This window comes from Poromitra crassiceps, assembly GCF_964638095.1.
Source record: "Poromitra crassiceps genome assembly, chromosome: 20".
Taxonomy (NCBI): domain Eukaryota; kingdom Metazoa; phylum Chordata; class Actinopteri; order Beryciformes; family Melamphaidae; genus Poromitra; species Poromitra crassiceps.
This window is the reverse complement of record NC_139637.1, coordinates 18,703,357-18,718,829: the sequence shown is the minus strand read 5'-3', so window position 1 is coordinate 18,718,829 and position 15,473 is coordinate 18,703,357. Positions and strand designations below refer to the sequence as shown.

Here is a 15,473-nt window from a genome sequence, read left to right as displayed (position 1 = left end):
TATTTCACACTGATGAAACAGACAAGTCATAATAATGCAATCAGCTCTTTTCAGCCACTGTTGCCGTCCCTCCCAGAGGGGAGGAGCCATCAGCCAAAAGAGGCGGAGCAACACCGGATGAGCGTGTCAACGTCACTGTCAATGTCACATTCCTGAAGTGGAACAAAACTTGAAAGTAACTCAGCGCTGCTGCAGACGAGAAAAGAGTGTCTCTTTGTCTGGAAAGAAAAATAAAACTAGGTTCATCAGGCCTGTCTCAAAAATACAGCAGAGTCTTACACAGGTGAGTACCGCAGATTATATTTACTGTTTAAACAGAGAAATAGCGATTGAGCTGTATCCACGTAGGATGTTTCCGTTTTTTGTTTACTATTTATTTATTTTTATATTTTTATATTTATCTGACTTTGATATTTTTATGCAGATATTCAAGAATTATGTACTTACAATGTTGATATTTCACACATTCACTTTAGGTCTCAGTGTCTAGAGATGTCTGCTGCCAGCAGTCTCCTCTCTGAAGAGCAGCTTCTGTGCTCCATCTGTCTGGATGTGTTTACTGATCCAGTCACCACACCATGTGGACACAACTTCTGCAAGAACTGCATCACACAGCACTGGAATGTTAATAGGTGCCAGTGTCCCATGTGTCAAGAGCTTTTCAACACAAGACCACTGCTGCGGGTCAACACTTTAATATCTGAGATGACTCAGTTCAGAAAGTCAGCTCAGATGAAAGCCAGTTCAGGACAAGAACGTGCCAAACCAGGAGACGTTCCCTGTGATGTCTGCACTGGGACCAAGATGAAGGCCCTGAAGTCCTGCCTGGTGTGTCTGGCCTCCTACTGTGAGACTCACCTGGAGCCTCATCAGAGAATCACAGGCCTGAAAACACACAAGCTGATCGATGCTGTGGAGAACCTGGAAGACAGGATCTGTAAAGATCATGATCAACTCCTCCAGCTGTTCTGCAAGACCGACCAGATGTGTGTCTGTCTGCTCTGCATGGAGTCAAACCACAAGCTGCATCACATTGTCCCCCTAACAGAAGAATATGAAGGGAAGAAGCTTGAGCTGGGGGAAACAGAGGCTGAGATTCAGCAGAAGATCCAGGAGAGACAATTGAAGATTCAGGAGTTCAAACACTCAGTGGAGCTCAGCAAGGAGGCTGCAGACAGAGAGATAGCAGATGGTGTGCAGGTCTTCACTGCTCTGATGCAGTCTGTGCAGAGAGGCCAGGCTGAGCTCACTGAGACAATCCAAGAGAAGCAGAAAACAACACAGGAACAGGCTGAAGGCTTCATCAAAGAGCTGGAACAGGAAATCTCTGAGCTGATGAAGAGAGCCACTGAGGTGGAGCAGATCTCACGCACTGAAGATCACCTCCACCTCCTCCAAAGCTTCCCATCCCTGAACACTCCTCCACACACCAAGGACTGGACAGAGATCAGTGTCCACTCATTATGTGAGGGGACTCTGAGGAGAGCTGTGGCTCAGCTGGAGGAGACACTGAGGAAAGAGTTGGAGAAGCTGCTTGAGGATGAGCTGAAGAGGGTCCAGCATTATGAAGTGGATGTGACTCTGGATCCTGATACAGCAAATTGCTATCTCATCCTGTCTGATGATGGGAAACAAGTAAAAGCTGGTGATGTAAAGAAGAATCTCCCAGACAACCCAGAGAGATTTTCTTTATGTACCTGTGTCTTAGGAAAGCAGAGCTTCTCTTCAGGAACGTTTTACTACGAGGTTCAGGTTCAAAGGAATAGTGAGTGGGATTTAGGAGTGGCCAGAGGGTCGATCAACAGGAAGGGAGACATCTTACTGAGCCCAGAGGATGGCTTCTGGGCTGTAATTCTGATGAATGGAAATGAGTACAAAGCTGCTGCTAGCCCTCTTGTCCACCTCTCTCTGAAAAAGCAGCCTCAGAAGGTGGGGGTGTTTGTGGATTATGAGGAGGGTCTGGTCTCCTTTTATGACGTAGATGATGCAGCTCTTATCTACTCCTTTACTGGCTGCACCTTCACTGAGGACATCTACCCATACTTTGGTGCCGGTTTTAATGATGGTGGTGGAAACTCTGCCCCACTGATCATCTCTCCTGTTAATCACACAGATTAGACTATGGATTCACTGATCATCTCTACTGCTAATCACACAGATTAGACTATGGATTCACTACCATTTAAGAGAACACATTTTGATTTGTTCAATATCATTTGATCAATCTTCGCCACACTAAATACAAACGATGTCTGGACTGGCAAGATGCTGTCTGTCAATCATTAATGCTGTTATTATTTCCTGCTTAACATAACTGCTGTTAATATGTTAAAGCTTACTTTTAGATTTACTTTTTGCTCGCCTTTCGGGATGGTGGTGGTGGGGGGGGGGGGGGGGGGGGGGGATGATATCTAATGCTGTTTGTAATGATTGCCCTGTATCCTTTTTGTGGGGAAGATTGTAAAACTCAATAAATATATTGTTAAAAGAAGATGATGTCTGTCAAACCATAAGTCAATTGATTACTGTGGCTTAATAATACAGTAATATTCTTTGATTACTCTGGGGTAATAATACAGTAATATTCTTTGATTACTGTGGGGTTATAATACAGTAATATTCTTTGATTACTGTGGGGTTATAATACAGTAATATTCTTTGATTACTGTGGGGTTATAATACAGTAATATTCTTTGATTACTGTGGGGTTATATAATACAGTAATACTCTTTGATTACTGTGGGGTTATAATACAGTAATATTATTTTATTACTGTGGGGTAATAATACAGTAATATTCTTTGATTACTGTGGGGTTATAATACAGTAATATTCTTTGATTACTGTGGGGTTATAATACAGTAATATTCTTTGATAACTGTGGGGTTATAATACAGTAATATTCTTTGATTACTGTGGGGTTATAATACAGTAATATTCTTTGATTACTGTGGGGTTATAATACAGTAATATTCTTTGATTACTGTGGGGTTATAATACAGTAATATTCTTTGATTACTGTGGGGTTATAATACAGTAATATTATTTGATTACTGTGGGGTTATAATACAGTCATATTCTTTGATTACTGTGGGGTTATAATACAGTAATATTCTTTGATTACTGTGGGGTTATAATACAGTAATATTCTTTGATTACTGTGGGGTTATAATACAGTAATATTCTTTGATTACTGTGGGGTTATAATACAGTAATATTATTTGATTACTGTGGGGTAATAATACAGTAATATTCTTTGATTACTGTGGGGTTATAATACAGTAATATTCTTTGATTACTGTGGGGTTATAATACAGTAATATTCTTTGATTATTGTGGGGTTATAATACAGTAATATTCTGTGTGAGGCTTTCAATAGGGCGAGTTAAGGGTGACTGGGGCATAAGGTCACAAGGGACCCTCACAAATACAGGAAACAGACAGTGGGCATTTTTGGATAAACCAGCATCCGTAGCCAGCTGCACTATGCATAATGGCCTGAGAACAAGCATTTTTATTGATTAAAAACAACATTCTTCAGATCCTGTTTTTGCGAATCGTGAAAGTAGGGTTTGTATGGATAAACTTTTGAGGATTTTTGCATGATTGCAATCATGGACTCGACCAACTTACCTCTGGTCTTCAATATGGTAAATGAAAACAAGTTGTGGTCATCGATCAGAGCCACCAGCCTTCTTTGTGATAAGATTGTCTGATTAAATCAGTCTATTCAATCAGACAATCAGATTGTCTGGTTCAATCAGACAGTCAGACTGCTTGCAGTGTCTTCCTGGAAAAATTATTAATTAATATTTTATTCCTGACAGGACAGGTGTTCATCCTCTGGGGTCTCCGTGATAGTTATAATAGCAGTAGTTGCTAGGGTCTTGTTTGATCTTTTATCTCCAAATTCCTGAGGGGCAGGCGGTTAGATAAATAAATAAATACATTCTTTCTCCCTCTCTCTCCCCCCTCCCTCTTTGTCTCTCTTTCCTCGGACACCCGACGTACAATGTAGGACTACCCAACAACACACACACATTCTTATAATCTTATCAAATCCCTGGGAATATTTTTCCCCAAAAAAAGAGAATGTGTTTTTAATAAACTAGGCATCTCGCGCGCTCAATTAATTCCTAACAGCGGGCGAGCCGGTCTTGCAGCTCGCCAAGCTGGCCCAGCAGCTCGCATTCGCAGCTCGGCCGCTGCGCGGCCTTGCCCGCAGCTTGGCTGCTGTGTGTTTTTTATCTTTTTTGCTTACCTAAAGGTAGGTGAGCTCTAATTTTCTCTACATTTAGACAGACTGCAGGTAAAAGTTTATTCTGTCTTCTTAAGTATTATTTATTTGATGTCACTTTATTCCAGGTTCTTAGAGTTTCCTTCTACTGTAACTAGTTTTCTCTTTGTAACGTTAGTTATTTCACTCTGCTGCTCAGGAGAGATCACTCACTCTACTTCTATTCCTGATCCCTCTGGTTCCTGGTTATTTTCCAGCATAAAAAAAAACTTGAAAAAAGAAAAAGATAAGAAAAAAACAGGTTTGAACTCTAAAGCAGGGGTTCAGAATTATTTCATCTTGGGACCCAAAAGATACATTTGGTGTCTCCCTGCGACCCAAACTCACAAAAAAACATACGGTAATGAGTTGCCATGACGACCAGTTGGCGACCCACGCCCCACGGGTCCGCGACCCAAATTGGATCCCGACCCATAGTTTGGGAAACACTGATCTAAAGGTAATCAATAGATGGAGACCTGTGTTTCACCATATTTATTTCACACTGAGGAAACAGACAAGTCATAAGATTAGAATATAGAATCCAATATGACCACTAGAGGGCAGGATGTACCAGCTGAAAGAGGCGGAGCAACACTGGATAGACAGAGAACAGGGTTTCAACACGTCACATTCCTGAGTTGAAACTGAAAGTAACTCAGAGCACAACACTGACGCAGACGAGAAAAGACAAAGAGTGTCTCTTTCTCTCGAAAGAAAAATAAAACTAGGTTCATCAGGCCTGTCTCAAAAATACAGCAGAGTCTTACACATACACAGGTGAGTACAGCAGATAATATTTACTGTGTTTAAACAAAGAAATAACACATCATTGAGCTGTATCCACATAGGATGTTTCCCTGTTTTTTGTTATGTAACTATCTGACTTTGATAGTTTTATGCAGATATTCAAGAATGATGTACTTATAATGTTGATATTTCACACTTTCACTTTAGGTCTCAGTGTCTAAAGATGTCTGCTGCCAGCAGTCTCCTCTCTAAAGAGCAGTTTCTGTGCTCCATCTGTCTGGATGTGTTCACTGATCCAGTCACCATACCATGTGGACACAACTTCTGCAAGAACTGTATCACACATCACTGGGATGTTAATGTCAAGTGCCAGTGTCCCATGTGTCAAGAGCTTTTCAACACAAGACCACTGCTGCGGGTCAACACTTTCATATCTGAGATGGCTGCTCAGTTCAGAAAGTCAGCTCAGATGAAAGCCAGCTCAGAACAAGAATGTGCCAAACCAGGAGAAGTTCCCTGTGACGTCTGCACTGGGCCCAAACTGAAGGCCCTGAAGTCCTGCCTGGTGTGTCTGACCTCCTACTGTGAGACTCACCTGGAGCCTCATCAGAGAATCACAGGCCTGAAAACACACAAGCTAATCGATCCTGTGGAGAACCTGGGAGACAGGATGTGTAAAGATCATGATCAACTCCTCCAGCTCTTCTGCAAGACCGACCAGATGTGTGTCTGTCTGCTCTGCATGGAGTCAAACCACAAGCTGCATCACATTGTCCCCCTAACAGAAGAATATGAACGGAAGAAGCTTGAGCTGGGGGAAACAGAGGCTGAGATTCAGCAGAAGATCCAGGAGAGACGACTGAAGATTCAGGAGATCAAACACTCAGTGGAGCTCAGTAAGGAAGATGCAGACAGAGAGATAGCAGATGGTGTGCAGGTCTTCACTGCTCTGATGCAGTCTGTGCAGAGAGGCCAGGCTGAGCTCACTGAGACAATCCAAGAGAAGCAGAAAACAACACAGGAACAGGCTGAAGGCTTCATCAAAGAGCTGGAACAGGAGATCTCTGAGCTGATGAAGAGAGCCACTGAGGTGGAGCAGATCTCACGCACTGAAGATCACCTCCACCTCCTCCAAAGCTTCCCATCCCTGAACACTCCTCCACACACCAAGGACTGGACAGAGGTCAGTGTCCACTCATTATGTGAGGGGACTCTGAGGAGAGCTGTGGCTCAGCTGGAGGAGACACTGAGGAAAGAGTTGGAGAAGCTGCTTGAGGATGAGCTGAAGAGGGTCCAGCATTATGAAGTGGATGTGACTCTGGATCCTGATACAGCAAATTGCTATCTCATCCTGTCTGATGATGGGAAACAAGTAAAAGCTGGTGATGTAAAGAAGAATCTCCCAGACAACCCAGAGAGATTTTCTTTATGTACCTGTGTCTTAGGAAAGCAGAGCTTCTCTTCAGGAACGTTTTACTACGAGGTTCAGGTTCAAAGGAATAGTGAGTGGGATTTAGGAGTGGCCAGAGGGTCGATCAACAGGAAGGGAGACATCTTACTGAGCCCAGAGGATGGCTTCTGGGCTGTAATTCTGATGAATGGAAATGAGTACAAAGCTGCTGCTAGCCCTCTTGTCCACCTCTCTCTGAAAACGCAGCCTCAGAAGGTGGGGGTGTTTGTGGATTATGAGGAGGGTCTGGTCTCCTTTTATGACGTAGATGCTGCAGCTCTTATCTACTCCTTTACTGGCTGCACCTTCACTGAGGACATCTACCCATACTTTGGTTTTAATGATGGTGGTGGAAACTCTGCCCCACTGATCATCTCTCCTGTTAATCACACAGTTTAGACTAAGGATTCACTGCCATTTAAGAGGACACATTTTGATTTGTTCAATATCATTTGATTAATCTTCGCCACACTAAATACAAACAATGTCTGGACTGGCAAGATGATGTCTGTCAACCTTAATGCTGCATAACTGCTGTTAATATGTTAGAGCTTACTTTTATATGTACTTTTTGCCCGCCTTTCGGGATGGGGTGGTGATATCTGATGCTGTTTGTAATGATTGCTCTGTATCGTTTTTGTGGGGAAAAGATTGTAAAACTCAATAAATATATTGTGAAAAAACGATGATGTCTGTCCAGCCATATGTCAATTGATTACTGTGGCTTAATAATACAGTAATATTCTTTGATTACTGTGGGGTTATAATACAGTAATATTCTTTGATTACTGTGGGGTAATAATACAGTAATATTCTTTGATTACTGTGGGGTTATAATACAGTAATATTCTTTGATTACTGTGGCTTAATAATACAGTAATATTCTTTGATTACTGTGGGGTTATAATACAGTAATATTCTTTGATTACTGTGGGGGTAATAATACAGTAATATTCTTTGATTACTGTGGGGTTATAATACAGTAATATTCTTTGATTACTGTGGGGTTATAATACAGTAATATTCTTTGATTACTGTGGGGTTATAATACAGTAATATTATTTGATTACTGTGGGGTTATAATACAGTAATATTCTTTGATTACTGTGGCTTAATAATACAGTAATATTCTTTGATTACTGTGGGGTAATAATACAGTAATATTATTTGATTACTGTGGGGTTATAATACAGTAATATTCTTTCTGAGGCTTTCAATAGGGCGAATTAAGGGTGACTGGGGCATAAGGTCACAAGGGACGGTGTAACAATACAGGGTTTATTTTCTCCCCTGATGAGTGAAAATAAGATTTTTGTTTGTTGATGAGCCCTAGCTGTGAAACCGCATCATCAAAATTGTATGCCCTCATTGGTGTGATATGATGTACAGCAGCGGTTAATGTGAGGCGTGCCTCTCCTGGGGGGCACGAGCCAACTTCATGGGAGGTGCGACGTGACGCGGAAAAATCAGAGAAGAGAATGCGCAGCCAACTTAAAGCAGGACTAAACCCCAAAACAACCCTTTTTTCAGCTTTTAATCATATGGCTTTTGGGGTGGTATGTGGAGGATTCTGGTCAAAATCTCCACATTTGAGACCAATCTGTTACAATTTTACAAACCCCTATCAGTTCAGCAGCATAAGTGCCCTCTATGGGTTCAAACCTGCTTTCTTTGTGCCCTCAAATGAATGGGCGATTTGGTACATCGTTACGTCACGGTGGGTTTAGCACGCGCCCCACTCATGTGAATTTTTTTTCTCTCCATGTGATTATTACTGTAGTTCACGTGGCAGGAGCCCTTTAAGAGCAATGCATCATGTGTAATCGCCTACTGTGGCTAATGTTAGCGGCTAGCTAGTTATGTTACATGGCAGTAAAACGCCACTGAATGACCAAATTAATATAACGTTTAACCATACGGATCACCAGCATTAGTTTGTTGTTTATAACGTAGCTATATTGATCATTTATCGTTCTCTATCTCTGATACGCTGAAAATAGTGGGAGGCGGGCCATAGCGTCTCTGTCGATGATTTGATTTGACAGTTCTGGGCACTGGCGTTGGCGTTGGCCAATCCTGGCGTGTTCCACCCCCAAATCGATTGTGTTATGGTGCAAAAGAGTGGGTTCCAGGACGAAACAGGCTCGAGCCAACTACGTTATCTTTAGAGCAGCGCAGTAAATACAATATTCCTGGAATGCGAGTTTAACTAAACAGTTACATGTCCTCTGCATTCTACAACAAATAAAGACATTACAATTTGTTTTATTTTGTATCTTACATACTTATTGGCCAAGTTATGATAGTTTATTCTGCCAGGGTACAGAAGGGAGTATAGGCGGCCATCTTGCCTGCAGAGTTTTCAAATCAAGTAGAATACCGTTTTGCAAGAAATCTGGGGGTTAAGTCCTGCTTTAAGTTGGCCATGCTGCCTGCACAATAGCTGCACAGCGTCCACCACGCGAATCACGCGGAGGCGGAGCGCCCACAGTCTGGCTCTGGTCTGGCTGCCTCTGTGTTGAGGTGAGCTCAGGCTGAGCTCAGGCTGTCAGAGGAGAAACCGGGAAGAAGGAAATCACTATTTTTTTTAAATGCGTGTTTCACAAATCCGATCGAGGCAGTTCTTTGTATGTGCATCAAACAAATAATTCTCATGTTTTTGTATCTGTTGGGGAGCTATTTCTGACACATTTTACAAGTTTTATGGGGCTGGGGAAGTGTCTGTCCATGCTGGCCAGCCTGGCTACAGACACAGTCCATAGGAGTTGAACATGCAGAGAACGCAACATTTACACTCGATACACTGTGCCACTGCGTGGGGTGGGTATCCCCGTAGTTATAATAAAGATGTGTTAAAGGAAAACAATTACAATTCCTTCAGAGTGGATAAAGACGTTTAAAATGTTTAAAAGAAGATCCAAACCTGTCTGATTGATTCAGACAATCTTATCACAAAAAAGAAGGCTGGCTCTGATCGATGACCACGCTCAGGATACAGTAGATCACTCATTCCGCTTCTCTTCCTGATCACTCCAGTTTCTGGTTATTTTCCTGCATGCTTAAATTAATTAACGTTTGACTGTTATCAATGCTTGAAAAACGTTTGAACTCGAAAGGTTTATCAGTGGATAGAGACCCGTGATTCACCGTGTCTATTTCACACTGATGAAACAGACAAGTCATAATAATGCAATCAGCTCTTTTCAGCCACTGTTGCCGTCCCGTGGGAGGAGCCATCAGCTGAAAGAGGCGGAGCAACACTGGATGAGCATGTCAATGTCACTGTCAACGTCACATTGCTGAGGTGGAACAAAACTTGAAAGTAACTCAGAGCTGCTGCAGACGAGAAAAGAGTGTCTCTTTGTCTGGAAAGAAAAATAAAACTAGGTTCATCAGGCCTGTCTCAAAAATACAGCAGAGTCTTACACAGGTGAGTACAGCAGATTATATTTACTGTGTTTAAACAGAGAAATAGCACATGATTGAGCTGTATCCACATAGGATGTTTCCCCATTTTTTGTTGTAACTATTTATCTGACTTTGATATTTTTATGCACATATTCAAGAATGATGTACTTATAATGTTGATATTTCACACTTTCACTTTAGGTCTCAGTGTCTAGAGATGTCTGCTGCCAGCAGTCTCCTCTCTGAAGAGCAGCTTCTGTGCTCCATCTGTCTGGATGTGTTCACTGATCCAGTCACCATACCATGTGGACACAACTTCTGCAAGGACTGCATCACACTGCACTGGAATGTTAATAGGTGCCAGTGTCCCATGTGTCAAGAGCTTTTCAACACAAGACCACTGCTGCGGGTCAACAATTTAATATCTGAGATGGCTGCTCAGTTCAGAGAGTCAGCTCAGATGGCAGAGCTGCAGAGGGTCCAGCAGTGTGCAGTGGATGTGACTCTGGATCCTCATACAGCAAATTGCTATCTCATCCTGTCTGATGATGGGAAACAAGTAAAAGATGCTGACATATGGCAGAATCTCCCAGACAACCCAGAGAGATTTTCTTTATGTACCTGTGTCTTGGGAAAGAGGAGCTTCTCTTCAGGAAGATATTACTACGAGGTTCGGGTTAAAGAGAAGACTGAGTGGGAGTTAGGAGTGGCCAGCAGGTCGATCAACAGGAAGGAAGAGATCTTACTGAGCCCAGAGGATGGCTACTGGAGTATAATGTTGAGGGATGGAAATGAGTACAAAGCTGCTGCTGGACCTGCTGTCCTCCTCTCTCTGAAGACGAAGCCTCAGAAGGTGGGGGTGTTTGTGGATTTTGAGGAGGGTCTGGTCTCCTTTTATGATGTAGATGCTGCAGCTCTTATCTACTCCTTCACTGGCTGCACCTTCACTGAGGACATCTACCCATACTTTGGTGCCGGTCTTAATCATGGTGGTAAAAACTCTGCCCCACTGATCATCTCTCCTGTTAATAAGATTAGACTATGAATTCACTGCCATTTAAGAGAACACATTTTGATTTGTTCAAGATCATTTGATTAATCTTCACCACACTAAATACAAACGATGTCTGGACTGGCAAGATGATGTCTGTCAATCATTAACGCTGTTATTATTTTCTGCTTAACATAACTGCTGTTAATATGTTAGAGCTTACTTTTAGATTTACTTTTCGCTCGCCTTTCGGGATGGTGGGGGTGGGGGGGTAGCCTAGGTAAACCCAGCCCCCACGTGATCTGCTCTCAGAGTTCCCAGTCACGTGACTGAGAACAGGTCTGAGAGCAGGTCACGTGGAGGCTGGGTTTACCCAGGCTAGTGGGGGGGTGATATCTGATGCTGTTTGTAATGATTGCCCTGTATCGTTTTTGTGGGGAAAAGATTGTAAAACTCAATAAATATATTGTTAAAAAAGATGTTTGTCAAGCCATATGTCAATTGATTACTGTGGGGTAATAATACAGTAATATTCTTTGATTACTGTGGGGTAATAATACATTAATATTCTTTGATTACTGTGGGGTAATAATACAGTAATATTCTTTGATTAATGTGGGGTAATAATACAGTAATATTCTTTGATTACTGTGGGGTAATAATACAGTAATATTCTTTGATTACTGTAGGGTAATAATACAGTAATATTCTTTGATTACTGTGGGGTAATAATACATTAATATTCTTTGATTACTGTGGGGTAATAATACAGTAATATTCTTTGATTAATGTGGGGTAATAATACAGTAATATTCTTTGATTACTGTGGGGTAATAATACAGTAATATTCTTTGATTACTGTGGGGTAATAATACAGTAATATTCTTTGATTACTGTGGGGTAATAATACAGTAATATTCTTTGATTACTGTAGGGTAATAATACATTAATATTCTTTGATTACTGTGGGGTAATAATACAGTAATATTCTTTGATTACTGGGGGGTAATAATACAGTAATATTCTTTGATTACTGTGGGGTAATAATACAGTAATATTATTTGATTACTGTGGGGTAATAATACAGTAATATTCTTTCTGAGGCTTTCAATAGGGCGAATTAAGGGTGACTGGGGCATAAGGTCACAAGGGACGGTCTAACAATACAGGGTTTATTTTCTCCCCTGATGAGTGAAAATAAACACTTTTTTTTCTGGAGCCCTAGCTATGAAACCACATCATCAAAATGGCATGCCCTCATTGGTGGGATATGATGTACAGTATGATATGTTTCTGTTTCTGTTCTGTCCTCGGAGTTGCTGTATGAGACAAATCTCCCTCTAGGGACAATAAAGTGTATATAAGTTTCTTTCCACTGTATAGTCTTCTCTTTGTAGTTATTTCACTCTGCTGTTCAGGAGAGATCACTCATTCTGCTAATATTATTCCTGATCACTCCAGTTTCTGGTTATTTTCCTGCATGCTTAAATTAATTAACGTTTGACTGATATCAATGCTTGAAAAATGTTTGAACTCTAAAGGTAATCAGTGGAGACCCGTGATTCACCGTGTCTATTTCACACTGATGAAACAGACAAGTGATAAGATTAGAAATGCAATCAGCTCTTTTCAGCCACTGTTGCAGTGAGCTGAGGACCTCCAATATGACCACCAGAGGGCAGGATGCACCAGCTGAAAGAGGCAGCGCAACACTGGATAGACAAGAGTCATATAATAGAAGAGTTGCAACATCTCCATTCACCTCACAAAAGTTCCCGGAAGTAAGGTTGTGGATTAAGCAGCACTGTCAAGTTGCAGCAAAATGGACCCTTTGCGATGTACTTTGAAAGGGTCAGACGTTTAAAGAATCAAATTGTACATTATCAGCTTTATTTTATGCATTCAGAGTGGTGCGAGCCCACTTCCTGGCTATTCATTGGCTACATGAGTCATGCATTTTGGACCTCCAATGGCGCCACTCTCTTACTAGATTGCTCTGAGACCGACGCGAGTGTGTCAACGTCACATTCCTGAGGCGAAACAAAACTGAAAGTAACTCAGAGCACAACACTGTCGCAGACGAGAAAAGAGTGTCTCTTTGTCTGGAAAGAAAAATAAAACTAGGTTCATCAGGCCTTTCTCAAAAATACATCATACACAGGTGAGTACAGCAGATCATATGTGTTTAAACAGATAAATAACACATCATTGATGGAAAAAAAGGATGTTTCACCGTTTTCTGTTATGTAACTATTTATGACTTTAATATTTTTACGCAGATATTCAAGAATGATGTACTTATAATGTTGACTTTTCACACTTTCACTTTAGGTCTCAGTGTCTAGAGATGTCTGCTGCCAGCAGTCTCCTCTCTGAAGAGCAGTTTCTGTGCTCCATCTGTCTGGATGTGTTCACTGATCCAGTCACCACACCATGTGGACACAACTTCTGCAAGAACTGTATCACACAGCACTGGGATATTAATAGGTGCCAGTGTCCCATGTGTCAGAAACTTTTCAACACAAGACCTGAGCTGCATGTCAACACTTTCATATCTGAGATGACTGCTCAGTTCAGAAAGTCAGCTCAGATGAAAGCCAGCAGCTGCTCAAAGTCAGACCAACAGAGTGTCAAACCTGGAGAACCCATTCCCTGTGACGTCTGCACTGGGCCCAAACTGAAGGCCCTGAAGTCCTGCCTGGTGTGTCTGACCTCCTACTGTGAGACTCACCTGGAGCCTCATCAGAGAATCACAGGGCTGAAAAGACACAAGCTGATCGATCCTGTGGAGAACCTGGAAGACAGGATCTGTAAAGATCATGATCAACTCCTCCAGCTGTTCTGCAAGACCGACCAGATGTGTGTATGTACGATTTGCACTGCTTTGGACCACAAGCAACATCATATTGTTCCTCTGAAAGAAGAATATGAAGGAAAGAAGCATGAGCTGGGGAAGATAGAGGCTGAGATTCAGCAGAAGATCCAGGAGAGACGACTGAAGATCCAAGAGTTCAAAGACTCCATGGAGCTCAGCAAGGAAGATGCAGACAGAGAGATAGCAGACATTGTGCGGGTCTTCTCTGCTATGATGCAGTCTGTGCAGAGAGGCCAGGCTAAGCTCATTGAGGTGATTGAAGAGAAGCAGAAAACTACACAAAAACAGGCTGAGGGCTTCGTCAAAGAGCTGGAACACGAAATCTCTGAGCTGATGAAGAGAAATGCTGAGGTGGAGCAGCTCTCATGCACTGAAGACCACCTCCACCTCCTCCAAAGCTTCCCATCCCTGAACACTCCTCCACACACCAAGGACTGGACAACGGTCAGTGTCCACTCAACATCTCAGGGACAGGGGACTGTGAGGAGAGCTGTGGCTCAGCTGGAGGAGACTCTCAGGAAAGCGACAGACAAGCTGTATGCTGATGTTGAGCTGAAGAGGGTCCAGCAGTGGGCAGTGGATGTGACTTTGGATCCTCATACAGCACATTGCCATCTCACCCTATCTGATGATGGGAAACAAGTAAAATATGGGGACATAAGGCAGAATCTCCCAAACAACCCAGAGAGATTTTCTTTATCTCCATGTGTCTTAGGAAAGCAGAGCTTCTCTTCAGGAAGATTTTACTATGAGGTTCAGGTTAAGGGGAATACTGAGTGGTATTTAGGAGTGGCCAGAGGGTCGATCAACAGGAAGGTAAACATCGCACTGAGCCCAGAGGCTGGCTACTGGACTATATATCTGAGGAATGGAAATGAGTACAAAGCTGCTGCTGGCCCTTCTGTCCTCCTCTCTCTGAAGATGAAGCCTCAGAAGGTGGGGGTGTTTGTGGATTATGAGGAGGGTCTGGTCTCTTTTTATGATGTAGATGCTGCTGCTCTTATCTACTCCTTCACTGGCTGCACCTTCACTGAGAAACTCTACCCATTCTTCATTCCCTGTCCTAATCATGGTGGTAAAAACTCTGCCCCACTGATCATCTCTCTTGTTAATCACATTGATTAAATTAAGTATTCACTGTCATGTAGATAAAAAAAATTATTGTCTTATGTTATCCAATCTTTTGGTTCACTTTTCATATTTTAACTTTAGTTGAGGGGTTCTCCATGGGTTGAGAAAATGCTGAAAACATATTCGATAAATAAAAAAAAAAGCACTGAGGTCAGTCTGAAAAAAGTCTGTTTTTCTTATTTCTCAAAAGTTGACATTTTGGAGATACAAGGTTTTCACAGGACATTGAGGATATTCACAAAAAGTGCATTAAGTTCTAGTTTTTCAAGTAACTGTTCTTGTTAATGTTGAAGAGTTGTAATAAATCATAAAAACCTTGGGAAGCACAACACATGAAGAATGAAAAATTGAATGAAGAATTGAAAAAATACACACACACACAAACACACACACACACACACACACACGCACGCACGCACGCACGCACACACACACACACACACACACACACACACACACACACACACACACACACACACACACACACACACACATAAGAACTTACTGATGCAACAGATCGTTTCCCCACAGGGATAATTCAAGATTCATCTCATTTACAAACTCTACAAAATAATGGCATGTTGGAAATCAGA

At 42.0% G+C, this 15,473-nt stretch overlaps 4 protein-coding genes across 4 annotated transcripts in view; 3 read left to right on the top strand and 1 right to left on the bottom strand.

The window, feature by feature from the left end:
- Positions 1–15,473, bottom strand: part of LOC310794919 (collagen alpha-1(XX) chain-like) — a 104,225-nt gene that overhangs the window by 44,176 nt on the left and 44,576 nt on the right. The window lies entirely within an intron of this gene.
- LOC310794464 (zinc finger protein RFP-like) lies at positions 1,006–2,118 on the top strand (the record flags this gene model as incomplete). Its single annotated transcript, XM_083656455.1, has 1 exon — positions 1,006–2,118. One exon carries the CDS (start codon positions 1,006–1,008, stop codon positions 2,116–2,118), a length of 1,113 nt encoding a protein of 370 aa, XP_083512581.1.
- LOC310795046 (E3 ubiquitin-protein ligase TRIM21-like) lies at positions 4,928–7,064 on the top strand. The gene is made up of 2 exons (XM_083657064.1): positions 4,928–5,055; positions 5,233–7,064. Exon 2 carries the CDS (start codon positions 5,249–5,251, stop codon positions 6,872–6,874), a length of 1,626 nt encoding a protein of 541 aa, XP_083513190.1. The 5' UTR covers positions 4,928–5,055; positions 5,233–5,248; the 3' UTR covers positions 6,875–7,064.
- On the top strand, positions 12,941–14,920 carry LOC310795042 (E3 ubiquitin-protein ligase TRIM39-like). Its single transcript, XM_083657060.1, has 2 exons — positions 12,941–13,035; positions 13,206–14,920. Exon 2 carries the CDS (start codon positions 13,222–13,224, stop codon positions 14,872–14,874), a length of 1,653 nt encoding a protein of 550 aa, XP_083513186.1. The 5' UTR covers positions 12,941–13,035; positions 13,206–13,221; the 3' UTR covers positions 14,875–14,920.